We start from the raw sequence: 13749 nt of genomic DNA, 5'->3' as shown, positions 1-13749 counted from the left end.
CCCCACGCCGCGGCCGCCGACCCCCGCTTGGGCGCTCCGCACAGCCGCCGCGGCCTCCCGCGCCCGCCCCGTCTCCCGCCGCGCGGCCCCGCATGGCGGTGAAGATGGCCTTCCGCAAGGCCTACTCCATCAAGGACAAGCTGCAGGCCATCGAACGCGTCAAGGGCGGCGAGCGGCAGGCCAGCGTGTGCCGCGACTTTGGCGTGCCCGGCGGCACGCTGCGCGGCTGGCTCAAGGACGAGCCGAAGCTGCGCTGGTTCCTGGAGCAGCTGGGCGGCGAGGTGGGCACGCAGCGCAAGAAGATGCGACTGGCCAACGAAGAGGAGATCGACCGCGCCGTGTACTCGTGGTTCCTGGCGCTGCGCCAGCACGGCGTGCCGTTGTCGGGGCCGCTCATCCAGGCGCAGGCAGAGGCCTTCGCGCGCCAGATCTACGGGCCCGAGTGCACCTTCAAGGCCAGCCACGGTTGGTTCTGGCGCTGGCAGAAGCGCCATGGCATCTCCAGTCAGCGCATCTACGGCGAGGCCGAGCCCCCGGCTGCCGGCCCTGCGCCCGGCCCGCCCGTCAAGCAGGAGCCAGCGCAGCCCCCAGGCGCCGGCCCCCCGCCGGGCCGCGCCTCTGCACCGTCTTCCCCCGCCGAGGGTGGCTACGGCGACGAGCAGATCTACAACGCCAACGTCACCGGCCTCTACTGGAAGCTGCTTCCGGAGCAGACTGCGCCTGTAGGTGCGGGGGGCTGCAGTCGCCGCTGGCGGGGCGACCGGGTGACTGTGCTGCTGGCCGCTAACCTGACCGGCAGCCACAAGCTGAAACCGCTGGTCATTGGGCAGCTGCCGGACCCGCCCAGCCTGCGCCACCACAACCAGGACAAGTTCCCAGCCTCGTACCGCTACAGTCCCGACGCCTGGCTCAGTCGCCCTCTGTTGCGGGGCTGGTTCTTCGAGGAGTTCGTCCCGGGCGTCAGGCGCTACCTGCGCCGCAGCTGCCTGCAGCAGAAGGCCGTGCTGCTGGTCGCCCACCCACCCTGCCCGAGCCCGGCCGCCAGGATGCCTGCCCTGGAGGAGAGCGACGAGACCCCCAGGCGGTGCCGGCCTGAGCCTCTCGGCTCCCCGGAGGAGCTGCAGACCCCTGATGGGGCTGTCCGGGTGCTGTTCCTGTCCAAGGGCAGCAGCCGGGCACACATCCCTGCCTCACTGGAGCAGGGTGTGGTGGCTGCCTTCAAGCAGCTGTACAAGCGGGAGCTGCTGCGACTGGCGGTGTCCTGTGCGGGGGGCTCCCCGCTGGACTTCATGCGCAGCTTCATGCTCAAGGACATGCTCTACCTGGCCGGCCTCTCCTGGGACCTGGTGCAGGCAGGCAGCATCGAACGCTGCTGGCTGCTGGGCTTGCGGGCGGCTTTCGAGCCCCAGCCGGAGGAGGAGTGTGTTGGGCAGCCATCAGGCCAGGCTGAGGAGGCGGCTGAGCACAGCAGGGTGCTCAGCGACCTCACGCACCTGGCAGCCCTGGCCTACAAGCGCCTGGCACCTGAGGAGGTGGCCAAGTGGCTGCACCTGGACGATGATGGGGGCCTGCCCGAGGGCTGCCGGGAGGAGGCAGGCACTGGCCGGCCCCCTGTGCTGTCCCCTGTGGCCCTGCCACCCCCCACCAGCCTACCCTCTGTCATGGAGGAGGAGGAGGAGGCCCCCATGCCCACCGCTGGGGAGGCTGTTAGGGGTCTAGAGACCGCTCTGCGGTGGCTGGAGAGCCAGGACCCCCGGGAGGTGGGGCCACTGAAGCTGGTGCACCTGCGCTCACTGATCAGCATGGCCAGGAGGCTGGGGGGCATTGGGCCGTCTCCCACAGTCCCCGACAATGGGGTGTGACCAAGCCAGCCCAAGCGGCCCCCTAGAGGCCTTTGTCCTGCTGCACCTGGAGGGAAGGGGACACACAGTCTCCCCCTCTGCTGTACTCCCCTCCCCTGGGGTGGCCCCATGACTTGGGTTCCAGGGAACCCATCCCAGCCTGGCTTGGAGGGGCTGTCTATTGGTGAAGGGTCATCCTGAGGGGACTGGAGGAAAGGTCCCCCAGGCTCATGCTGCTCCCTGGGCAGGCATCCATGTGGGATCTGTGGTCTGAGCCAGGGCCCCTCCCACGCACACCTGCACTCACACACCACAGCACTTACCAGAGTGCAGTTCACTGTGCTCCGTCCTGGCCCTGTGGGCTGAGGCCACCAGCCCTCCCCTCCCACTCCTGTAGCCTGTCACTTGCACTGGACAAGGGCCCAGGACTCTTGTCCACTCCGAGCCCTGGTGCTGCGTAGTTCCCACACCACAGCCACATGGTCATCTCAGTGAGAAGGTGCACCACTCAGTTTTGTTTTTAGCGCATTAAATCTGTTTTTACAGATACTCTAGGTCAGGGTGGGGTCTCAGTCCTCATCGTGGGCCCATTTTTGCTGGATGGCTCCATGGGCTGGGAAGGGGACGGTGCCCAGCACTTGGGCTTCCTGAGGTTCTGGATGCAGCAAGGTGTAGATTTCTGTTCCACTTGAGTTTCTAATTTTCCTTAAGAAAATACATTTTCTGAACAACTCTCGTATTGCATGAGGTTGGCTTGCGGGTGACTTGGGCCCTGGTGACTAGAACACTGATTGGACAAGCTCCCGGACCCCCCCCCCCCCAGCAGCACTGACAGCTGTGCCAGGACAACCTTGCAGTGCCTTAGAGACCCTCAGGCTCCTCCGCCTCTTCTGGCACTGCCAAGGGCCCTAGGAATTGGGCTTCTGGGTGGCACAGTTTGAAGGGGGAAAGGGCCCGTGTGTCACTGCCCTGCTTTTGCGTGGTCTGGTGGTCTGAGGCCCAAGATGCCCATCCTTCCTAGGGGGGAGAGGTTGCCCTTGCAGAGATGCTGCCCAGAGACCTCGTGAGGTGCAGGGGGCTGCTCTCCCACTCTCACCTGCCCCGTCCTGGTGGCTCGAGGTTGCAGACAGGCGGTGTGTTTGTAGAATGACTGCACCTCAGTGAGGCAACTGGAGAGAGCCTCTGAGCGATTTCCACACAAGCCCAGGCAGCTGGTAGGTGGCTTCTGGGATCCAGGGATGGGAGCCTGCTGGGTGTGTGCAGAGGCAGACCTCAGGGCCCAGAGGGGCACCAACTGGTGGCCTTGGTGGCAGCCCTTCAGCCTGCATCAGCGCTGGCTCCTCTGGCCAAGGTGTCCGTCTCTAGTCTTCTGTGTCTAGCCCTCTGTGGGCCTGGGCAGGGGGCTGGAGCAGGACCTCTTGCCTGCCTCTTTGGAGCTGCTTCACGGGTCACCAGCCCTCTCCTATCTGGGGAACCGAGGCTGCACCTCAGGAGGCAGCTCCGGTCTATCCTGGTGGCCCTGGATGGGCACTGTCTGAAACGAGGCTGGTCCAGGCTGGCCTGGGGCCCTGAGAAGCTAGTGCGAGTGACTGTCAAGTGGGGCCGTTGGCTTCACTGGACCGGAGAGATTTATGGAGGTGTCTTGTGTCCTCCAAGGGGTGGAGGCTGCAGGCACCTGGCCCCAGGCAGCCCCACCAACAGGTCACTATGATCCCCGGTTGCCCCAGGGCCCCATTGCAGCACTGCCTCTGGTTCAGTCACCCATCTCCCTGGGCTCAGCTCTATGAAATCAGGCAACCTGGCCAGAGGCCTGCCATGGGAGACCTGTTTGTCTCTGCAGGAGAATGGCTGAAACAGACCCCAGCTGGTGGCCGCACTCGGCCTGCTCCTCACTGCTGTTACCTGATGGGCACATGGGCATTTGAGCTTGCCACTCTGGTTTGTGATGACCTGACAGGCAGTGGAGGGCCCTGGGGGAGGGGGTCTTGGCTGATGCTGCTGGAGTTGCTTCAACTTCTGTTGTCTGCCAGCTGGAAACATTCCCTACCACGGTGAGGGGACCCTGCAGCCTGGGAGGTGCTTAGGGATAAAGCCATTGGCCTCCTTACTCCTGTTCAAGGTGAAGGTCACTGCTCTTCCAAAAAGTGGCCCTTGGTCAGGGTCATTGTTAGAGCTCGCCCGGTGGGTGTGGCAGTGGGCAGGGAAGGAAAAGCACCGGGATGGGATGAGCCAGTGTGCAGACATCTGCTCGAACCACCCGATCTGCGTGTTTTGGGGATGAGACCAGGCAGCGAGAGTCAGAGGGGGCCCAGCCTTGCCTGAGGGGACTGTGTGCTTGGAAAGTGGCCCCAGATGTCAGCTGGAGTGTGGACAAAATATCGGAGTGTGCTGTGAGGAAGGGGAGCACCTCACTGATGGCAGAGCTCACCTAGTCAGGTGAGCCCAGTGCGCTTTACAATAAAGGCTGACCATGTCAGCTTCATAAGCATCCCCATTCTCAAGTCTTGTTTGTGTTGCTTTGACCCAATGCTTGGATTTAGAACACCTCAGAAGTTGAAAAAGTGGAGGGTATAAAAATGGGACAGCACTGATGCAAGGTGGCAGCACCTGTGCACCAGGCCCTTAAAGTCCTTTTAACCTTGTGCTGTAAGGCGAAGTCTCAGCCGGCTGCCCGGCCCCCAAGCTGCCCCTCCTGGGTCTACACATCCTGTCACAGGCTACCACCTGCGGCTAGGCTGCCCCTCCAGCTGGGCTGGGGCTCACTGAGGCGTCCCCATTCAGGGAGTGGCCTGCTTGGCTGAGCCCACCCCGGTCCCCAAGGATTGTGATGCATCACTGGGACCCAGACGTTCAGCCGAGCGTGATGTCAGGGCTCGGCTCTCGTGTGGGAAACCTGCTGTGCGTCCCACCAGAAGCCCAGCTCTGTCTGAGTCCAGCGTCCCGGCCTTGGTGACATGGTTCCAGGCACTTGGAATTTGGTTTTATTGCCTCCCATTAAATATTGGTCACTCTCTGCTACACAGAACAGCAATTTTTATTCCCATTTCACAGATAAAGGTGTAGAAATGGACTCAGGCTGACCCTTCTAACAAGTGGCAGGGCCAGGGGCAGACCAAGCCAAGGCCGGAATAGGATGGCCGGGGCATACGGCTGCCTCAGCCCTGTCTGACAGACGGCTTCATTTCCTAGAGCCTCAGCCGGTAGGTGGCAGAGCCGGAGCGGGGGCCAGGCTTCTCTTCACCTCATGGCTGATGTAGCCTCAGGCCACTGGGCGGAAGCCTGGGGAACTCCAGCCTCTGGGGCCTGCATGAGGTGGGGAGGCCCCCAGTGAGCCTGGGGGTGGCACAGGGGACAGAGCTGCAGACGGCCCATCCCCTACCCAAAGGCCCCAGTTCCCAGCCTGTTGGTCTGTCAGGGACATGCTGGAGGGCCAGGTCCTGCGTCAGAGGCCAGGTCACAGGACTCTCCAGGACTCTTGACCAGGAAGGGTCCTCAGGACCAGCTCCATCTGCTACTTGCCAGGAGCTTGGGGTCTGGGAGAGGAGCCCATACCCAGTGGGAGCCCAGCGTATGGTCCCGGCTTCTCCCAAACCTGGAGCAGCTCCTCCACCAGCCTGCGGCTCCCCGGAGGGAAGGACTGGGTGCAGCCCCTCAGCTGGGAGGGAGAGCACATAGCACCCACCACCACCACCACCACAGGCCAACCCAGGACAGGACAGATGTGGTGGCTTCACTGAGGGGGAGCGGGTCTCCTGTGCAGATTCCATATGTCCCCATGCTCCCCGACCTGGCTGCAGTCACACAGCTCTCGGAAGGGCCCCCAGGGGCTCTGCTCACATCCTCAACCAACTGGCCAGCCATGTGGGGCACCAGACCAGGCCTGCCAGTGCTCAGGCCCTCAGAACCACATCACCCTTACAGTGGGCCATCACCATGGTGCCTCCTGCCTGGCGAGGGGAGGGTAGCTCCCACTGGTGAGGGGATCCGCTCTAGTCCTATAACCTCAAATTTCCCCATGCGGGAGGCAGGGTGCAGCTGGCGAGGCTCCTGTGAGTTAAAGAGGACCACAGTCCTTAGTGAGGGGCAGGGAAGGAGAGACGGGGTGGCAGGGACCTTCTGGGCAGTAGGGTCTGTGGCCTGAGTCCTGCACCTGCACCCTACTTCCTGCTGAGCTCCTTGGCCCGGCAGGTGGCAGCCTCCACAGCACTCATGGTGGCTGCCCGAAGCCCGCCCTGCTCCAGGGCATGGAGCCCATAGATGGTAGTGCCACCCGGCGTGCACACATCGGTCCGCAGCTGGGCCGGGTGCTGTCCCTTCTGCAGTAGCATCTTGGCCGTCCCCTGGGGAGAGGGGTGTTAGTGGTCACTGACTCGAGGGCGGCGGGCAGCCCCTTCTCCAGCTCAGCCCCTGTGTAGCCTGCTTCATCATGCGTTCCCCCTGACGTTGGCCCCGACTTCCAGGGTCTGCGGTCTCCCTTCCCGCTGCTCCCAGGAGGCAGATAGGCCCATCCCCTTCCACATGCACCCCTGGGGTCACCATCACTCACCAGCAGAGTCTGGGCAGCGATGCGGTGGGCCAGGCCACTGGGCATGCCCATCTTGATGGCGCCTTCAGCCAGGGCCTCGGAGAAGGCACATACCTGTAGGAGCGGGGGCGGTTGGGGGGGGGGGGTGGCAGAGTCAAAGACAACACTCCTCGGGACATAGCACCCAGCCTGGAGAAGGCTTGGAACCTTCAGGAACAGGGCCCAGAGTGTTGGCCACCCGTGCAGAACCTAGGGCTGGGGCCTGGGCCCAGGGGTCTGTCTGCCAAGGGACTGGCTGCGCAGGCCCAGGAAGGCGATGATGTGGGGGAAGGCAGAGCTCACAAGAAGGCCCTGCTTTGTGGAGGGCTGGCCTGGGGGGCTGGGGGGGAGGGGGCCAGACGACACTTACGAAGGCCACGCCGCTGCCGCTGAGGCCGGTGTGGATGTCCACTTGGGCCTCGGGCACCTCCTCGCACTGCCCACAGGCCTCCAGCAGAGTCTGCAAGAGCTCGGCATCGCTCCTCCCAGCATGGCGGCCCCGAGCCATCACCATGGCCCCCTCCTGGACCACGCAAGGCAGGTTGGGCGAGACCCGCAGCACCCGTGCAGTCGGGGGCAGCAGCTGGCCAGAAGGAGGCTGGAGTCAGGGAGCCTGTGGGACCGGCCCTGCCAGGCGGGCATAAACCTAAGTCAGCCTCCCTCCCCTGCTTCCCAAGTACAGCACCAGGAGGAACCCAAACCCGTCCCCTCAGCCACCTGGCCGGCTCTGCAAGCTAGGTAGGAAGCTGTGTGTCACCTGTCCGAGCCATCCTGAGCCCAGGCTGGGGCCAGTCTGAGGCTGGCCAGCCCACTCTGGGGTTATAGCCTCAGCCCCACCAGCCACTCACCTCCTCTAGGGTGTTCAGAGAGACCCCAGCAGCCACAGACACCAAGATGTGCTCAGAGGTGACCAAAGGGGCCACCTCTGCCAGGACGGCCGGCAGGACGTGGGGCTTGGTGGCAAGGAAGATGAGCGAGCAGCTGTGCAGCACCTCCTGGTTGGAATGGGTGGTCCGGCAGCCCAGAGCCTGCACCAGGAGTGCCCCGACCAGGATGGAGTGAGTGGACATCCTCCCAGACCAGGGGTCAGCAAACCGCGGCTCACGAGCCACATGCAGCTTTTTGGGTACATTCCGTCTCAAAAGTTTGCCAACCCCTGGAAGAGCCAATCCTGTCCCTCACAACAATTTAAAAATTATTCGAGAGCCATAAATATATTTTTACATAATCACCATTATGTGAATAATATCCTTTAAAAGTTCTATAAATGAAACTATGGTAGTTTTATTTTCATTTCCAATTTTACTTCAGAGCCTGCAGCTCGCAAGCTGCAGTTTGCTGACCCCTGGCGGCTCTTTCATCTCAAAAGTTTGCTGACCGCTGTCCCAGACCATGGCCCTCCTGGCTGGAGGCCAGCCTGCACTCCCATGGGTCCCCATGGGTCTCCCCCATTGCCAGTGCCTGCATCACTCTCCTGATGCCCAGGACTCACCCAGACCCAACCCTGAGCCTCAAGGGCCTGAGGCCGGCACCGCTATGAGCTCTCTGACCCCAGCGAATGTCCATGACTATCCCTGCCTACCTCAACAAACACACGCGTGCACGCACGTGCATACACCTGTGCACACATGCATACTCCTTTGCTCTGCCCTGGCCCTCAACAACCTTGGCTTTCCTTCTGGCCTTTGACCTCCCCTTCACCAGCACAGCCTAGCCAGTCTCGAAACTTGAGCTACATAAGCAGCACCTCCCTGGCCCCAAGAAGGGTCCCGTTGGCCAGGAGCCAAGAGCCACCCTGGGCCCTGGGGGCAGCTTCCACTCAGAAGGGCTAGGCTCCAGCTCACCCGGAAGCGGCAGAGGTTCCTGTCACTTGGTGCGCTGGCCAGCACATGCTGTGCTTCCACTTTTCCTGGAGAGAAAAGCAAAGGCTGGGGTTCAGTGAGGAGGAAGGAGGGGAGGAGCCAGCCAGGCCTGCCACTTACTGAAGGCTCTCTCAAGCTCAGCCATTCCTGACCACCCCGGCCCTTGGCTGGCCTGAGACTGCAGGAACGCAAGTGCTCGGCAGGGGTGCTCTACGCAGCCGAGCCGGGGCAATCAGGTTCATTCAATTCTACTCGGGAGTCACCGCCACCGCCAGCTGCAGCTGCAACCGCTGACTCCAGAGGCTGTGCTGGGCACAGGGGCCAGGGAGCTTGCCCTGTCTTGTGAGGACAGATCCCGGCCCTGCTCCACCCTGGGACCACTGCGCGCAGGGCCCTGGCTGCCCTGGCTCCTCGCCCAGGGGCTCTGCGGGATTCATCCCTGCGGGCAGGTGAGCTCCGGCCAGGTATGCCCGTCCCCGCACACCAGGCCGTTGTCGGACGCCCCCACGCGACCCACCTGCTTGGATGAGGCCCTGCGCGATGGCCTCCGCCATGCGGCCTGCGCCCACGAAACCCACGCGCCGCAGGTCGGGCCCCGCCGCCGCCGCCATCTCGCCGCCTCCCGCCCCAGCCCCTCCCTCGTGCTCGTCCTTTGGCTACAAGGACCTCACGCTCCGCCCTCTCCCTTCCGGCTCGGCGTCCGCGCTCCACTCCTCGCTGAGCAGTGGGTTCCACCCCCTCGCTGTTCATTGGGCCGCGTTAGGCTTCGGAATCCTGTGGGCGGGCCCTAGGCGGGCGCGTCACGGGGCGGGGCAGAGTTGCAGGCGACCCGAATAGTTCCGCTCGGGGGTACTTGGCGGGCGGAGGACCTGCGCCCCGGTGCTGAGGGTGATGGCGAGCCATGGCAGGATTCTGGGCGCGTGTGCAGATCAGATCCATTTTCCAAATGGAGCCGCTCCATTCAAAGGCGAAGTGTCGGAAAGGGTGGGGTCTCCTCTGACCCCGGAGAGTGCCTGGTGGAGTCCCTTGTGGTGACGCTGCGGAGCCCGGGAGGCCACTGATTTGGTCGCTGGGCAACTGAGCTTCCAGGAGGGACATGCGGCATGCGCCCTGATTCTGATGAAAGACTGGCAGGCAGGGTACGGACTGGCGTGTCACCACGATAGATCAGGTGCTGGTGAGAGGCCCTGCCAACCTCAGGCAGGTTTCTCTGGGTGGGGGCACCTTTCTCAGGGTGCCCTGGTTCTCCGTTTGGAACCTGGGAGTGCACTCAGGCGGGAAGGTCAGGGATGCCTGATCAGAGCCTGTGGTCAGCTCCTCCCCAAGCTGCAGCGGCTCCAGGTGACAGAATAAATTGGCACTGCCAGTGAAATGTGTGAGCAGGTGTCTGGCCAACCCGGATCCTGGGTTCCGTGGGTCTCCCAGAGAGCTGTGGGGAGGAGGCGGGCCTTTCTGAGGCCTGGGGCCCCAGCAGAGACCTGGCCCGGGAGATGGATTGCTTGGCCAGGGCCAAGAACCATCTTAAAGGCTAACGGGGAGGGTGGGATCCATATGAAGTGTGCTTGTAATTCCTGACACGGTAAAAATAAGGCTTGAAGATCGAAGACTGTAGTTTGTTTGTATCATGTCCCATGTCACAAGGGCTGGGGAGCTCGAGGAGGGGCGGCAAAGGGTTAAGAAATACAAGAGTCAAGTATAGAGTTACTGCGGGCCAGGGGTCTCAAGTCTCTATGGACTTAGCCCCAATTCTGGCGAGCTGACGGGCGCAAAGCTTTTATTCTCAACTGCCACAAAGAAGTAAATTTGAATATCTAAACCCAGTTTGTTGATTTGATGTGTCTGGCAACTGCTTCACCGAAGCTCCTTGTGATCAAACACAAGTTGTGCTTTCACACATACGTATGATCCCTATGGATGGACTCAGCATTCCGAGACCATCAGATACGGAAGTTTCACCGAGATTATTCCCTCGGGTTTTAGCATTCCAAGACGCTTCCTTATGACTTCAAAGGATCAGTGCGCCGGAGGGAGCATTCGAGTTGGCAGCTGCAAGGTGACATCTTCCCATTTTTTATTTTAGCAACAGGAGGAACACAGACTAGGTGGTTTCCTGATTATTTCCCGTCTGAGCGTATGTTGTCCGTGGCAGATGACCAAATAAAATAGAAACAGTAAAATCAATAAGATTAGAAATGCACCCACAAGTCCTCCTCCAAGGGGTTTTACCCAAGGGAGGGGGTTTAAAGTAGAAAACTCTCCCGCAGCCTCAGAAAGCGTTTCATCTCCAGGCAGGAGTGATAAGTGAGCATGCGTCATCAAATCCACCGCCTGCTGTAGTTGTTGGATATTTATAGTAAAGTTAAGATTAAACACAGTAAGTAGAAATATTTCAGTCACATTTTAAAGTAGTTATTTCCTTTCTCTCTGGGAACATCCCAGGTTTAGTGACAAAGTGAGAGACATGGGGGGGGGGTTTTAAACCAATGCAAATAGGTGTTTTTAAATAACCCAAAGCCATGTGATTTAAGAGAGTAAATAAAGGAGGATTAGGCAAATAAGCCCAATAGGTAAGATTAACTGCTACAACGCTTTGCAAAAGACAATTTACAACTGAAATTACTGCAAGCATTGAAACTAGAATGTTGGTGTCAGTTTTAGGTATTTCTGTTTCACCCAAATTCTTTTCTGCCATCTGAGACAGCTTTTTCAATTGCCCCCATGTGGGAGATTGAGCTTTCTCTGTCTTGGGAGTGCTTCCTCGGGAGTGGGGCGGGGGGGGGGGGGGGGGGGTGGTTTCAGCGTGGTCGTCAGCGATAGGCCGGACATTTGGAACACTGGAGGTTCTATGTCTGCTATCCGCGCAATTTTTCTCTTCCACGAGCCGTCGCTCATGGTCAAGTTTGACACACCTGCCAGGCACCCACAAAGGCCGCTCCTCGGGACCTGGAGAAATACAAGCAAAGCCTCGTCCCCATGTTAATAAGGTTCCTAAATGCCATTGATTAGTTTGGATATCTTTCCACCAGATAGGAACATTTTCCAAGGACTAAGCGTGCTGTTGAAATGCCTCTCCGCTGCAGTCCGTCCCAGGTGTGCGTTCAGTACTTGAATCAGAGGAGTTCAAAACATGTAAGGTAAACATAGCTTTTGCTAATTGCATCTGTGGGGGGTCCTTGCTGTCTCCCCCTTTCTGTTTTTGTAACTGTTTCTTTAAGGTGGAATTAGCACGTTCAATAATGGCTTGACCCTGTGGATTGTAAGGAATCCCAGTGGTGTGTGAAATTCGCCATACAGCGCAGAAGCAAGTTTAGAGCTTGTATAAGCAGGGCCATTGTCTGTTTTGATAGAACGAGGCAGGCCCATAATGGAAAAGCAAACAAGTGAATGATGACAGATATGGGCAGTGGTCTCTCCTGTCAGAGCATTGGCGACTAGAAAACCAGAGGCCATATTCACGGTAACATGAACAAAGGATGTCCGCCCAAATGAAGGGACATGAGTCACATCCATTTGCCAGATAGCATTGGAGACTAAACCTTAAGGGTAAACTCATTCAGGACGTTCTTGTGGAGCATTAAGAATCTGACAAGTAGGGCACGTCTGTATTATTTGACGAGCTTGGTTGTTAGTGATAGAGAACCGTGAATGCAGACCACCCACATTAGTATGAGTTAAAGAATGAAAATGCATTGCCTCAGCAACTTGGACACTCCCTACTAAAGAATCAGCAATTGAATTGCCTTGTGTCAGCAGACCCCCAGGGTAGTATGTGCACGAATGTGCATGATAAAGAAGGGGTGCTGACGGTTTCTCACAACCTGCTGGGAGATGGATTGCTTGGCCAGGGCCAAGAACCATCTTAGAGGCTAACCGGGCGGGCGGGATCCATATGAAGTGTGCTTGTCATTTCTGACACGGTAAAAACAAGGCTTGAAGATCGAAGACTGTAGTTTGGTTTTTTACTGTTCACCCAAGTCTAAGATTTCATTTTAAGGATGTTTTCTTTTAAATTCTACTTTGACATTTGCAAAGCTCTTCAACAATTGAATTCCTGCAGTGTGGCCTCACTGTGGACTGGGATGGGTGCCACACAGCAGCTGACCTGACAGCTGAACCCTCAGCCTGAGGATCTGCATGGTCGGGAGAAAGCCCCTGAATGGTCAACACACAGGACAACCCAGGGGACGCTCAGGACGCACCACCACTACCCAGAGTGCTCTGTGCTAGGCCTCTTTCCCACTATGCTCGCCTGGCTGACACAAGCTCCAAGTCAGGCGCCACTGCCTCCCTGAACCCCAACATGGACAGAGCCTTCATTTACAAAGGGCTGGCACCCAGGTCCTGGAGCTCCAAGTCCCGGGGAGAGGGGGGCTCCCAGGTGTCTCCAGACAAGCCAACAGGCCATCCTGCACGGCAGGTGGGCATTCCGCGAAGGAGACCTAAAGGTGGGGGGCGGGGACACTAACATAACAGGGGCTCCAGGGTCAGCTCCTGGGGAGGCCCAGAGGACGAACAACGGCCTGCCTGAGAGACAGGGGGTGGTGACAAGTGCAGTGAGGTGTCAGCTGGGCTCAGGGAGACTCGTGTGCCTGGCACAGGGAAGACAGCCAATACTGCCTGCATAAACGAAGCAATGGACGTTGGCAGGCACCCCTGGGTCAGAAGAAAGCTGGAAGTCATCAGCACGAAGGTGGCAAAGGGCACTGGGGAAGAGGGGCCCTGAGAGAGGTGGGCTACAGGCCAGGGAAGGTGCCTGGGTCCTGGGCGAGGCAGCCCAGCAGGTTCTGGCCTGGAGGCTTTGGAGCTGGGTACTCCTGGGTCCACACCCCAGTGCCGACTGCCTGGAATTTGCCCTGCTCTCATTGAGAATGGGACGCCCGTGCCATTCACCTTCCTGCCCACACGGCCCAGAGGGTCATCTTGAGTGATCCCTTACTGTCCATGGGAGAAGGGCAGGTGGGCCCCGTCACCCGAGCTGCTGCCTTAGGGTAAGGAGATGAAGGGCCTGGCCTGGCCCGGCTCTCTCCTATGGTCCAGGAAACGCTGAGCCATCCAGTTGCCATCCCACTCAGCCTGTCCAAATCTAGACCTAGCCTCTTTCTGCAAAGTCCTGGGGCTCGGAGGGGAAGCCCAGGGGCACTCAGGTCACCAGGCCTGCTCGTGCCATGCCCCAGCAGGCAGTGCCCTGTACCCCCACGGGCTGACAGTCCACCGTCTCGCCCGAGGCCTGCCTGCTTCCTGCCTGCACACTTGTCTCTCCATGTCTCTGGCTTCTGCCACCCCAAGGACAATTAACCACCCTAGCCCGGCAGCTCTCAGGGACTGAGCAAGCAGCAGGGGATGGTGGGTCCTGGGGCTGGCCAGACTCAGGGAGGCAATGCCTGGTGTGGGGCACAGCTGGCAGAGAGCTGCTGGGGCTAGGCTTGTGAAATGCACTTTATTGGGCCGGCCGAGTGGCTCGTTGGTTAAGAGTTGGCTTGGG

General features: G+C 59.8%; 2 protein-coding genes and 1 long non-coding RNA gene across 4 annotated transcripts in view; 2 read left to right on the top strand and 1 right to left on the bottom strand.

Moving 5' to 3' along the window:
• TIGD5 (tigger transposable element derived 5) overlaps nucleotides 1–2577 on the top strand; it is a 3519-nt gene extending 942 nt beyond the window's left edge. Inside the window, exon 2 of the mRNA XM_019657768.1 lies at nucleotides 3–2577. Within this exon, the coding sequence (XP_019513313.1) occupies nucleotides 3–1862 (1860 nt within the window). The 3' untranslated portion in view covers nucleotides 1863–2577. The remainder of the gene's footprint in view (nucleotides 1–2) is intronic.
• Nucleotides 2578–4857: 2280 nt separating this feature from the next.
• Nucleotides 4858–8913, bottom strand: PYCR3 (pyrroline-5-carboxylate reductase 3). 2 transcript variants are annotated; one of them, XM_019657801.1, is made up of 6 exons: nucleotides 8785–8913; nucleotides 8250–8314; nucleotides 7254–7433; nucleotides 6776–6988; nucleotides 6388–6480; nucleotides 4858–6181 (listed from the first exon to the last, which is right to left on the bottom strand). In XM_019657801.1, the coding sequence occupies exons 1-6, from the start codon at nucleotides 8876–8878 to the stop codon at nucleotides 5999–6001; spliced, it is 828 nt and encodes a 275-aa protein (XP_019513346.1). In that variant the 5' UTR covers nucleotides 8879–8913; the 3' UTR covers nucleotides 4858–5998. The 2 variants fall into 2 exon arrangements, with proteins under 2 accessions (XP_019513346.1, XP_019513347.1); XM_019657802.1 differs by having other exon boundaries at nucleotides 6776–6928.
• LOC109390847 (uncharacterized) lies at nucleotides 8321–13715 on the top strand. The gene is made up of 3 exons (XR_002125656.1): nucleotides 8321–8716; nucleotides 11294–11401; nucleotides 12300–13715. It is a non-coding gene; the product is annotated as an uncharacterized LOC109390847 (long non-coding RNA).
• The last annotated feature ends 34 nt before the right edge of the window (nucleotides 13716–13749 follow it).

This window comes from Hipposideros armiger, unplaced genomic scaffold (genome assembly GCF_001890085.2).
Source record: "Hipposideros armiger isolate ML-2016 unplaced genomic scaffold, ASM189008v1 scaffold_280, whole genome shotgun sequence".
NCBI lineage: Eukaryota > Metazoa > Chordata > Mammalia > Chiroptera > Hipposideridae > Hipposideros > Hipposideros armiger.
The sequence above is the reverse complement of the archived record's forward strand: the minus strand, read 5'-3'. Positions and strand labels throughout refer to the sequence as shown.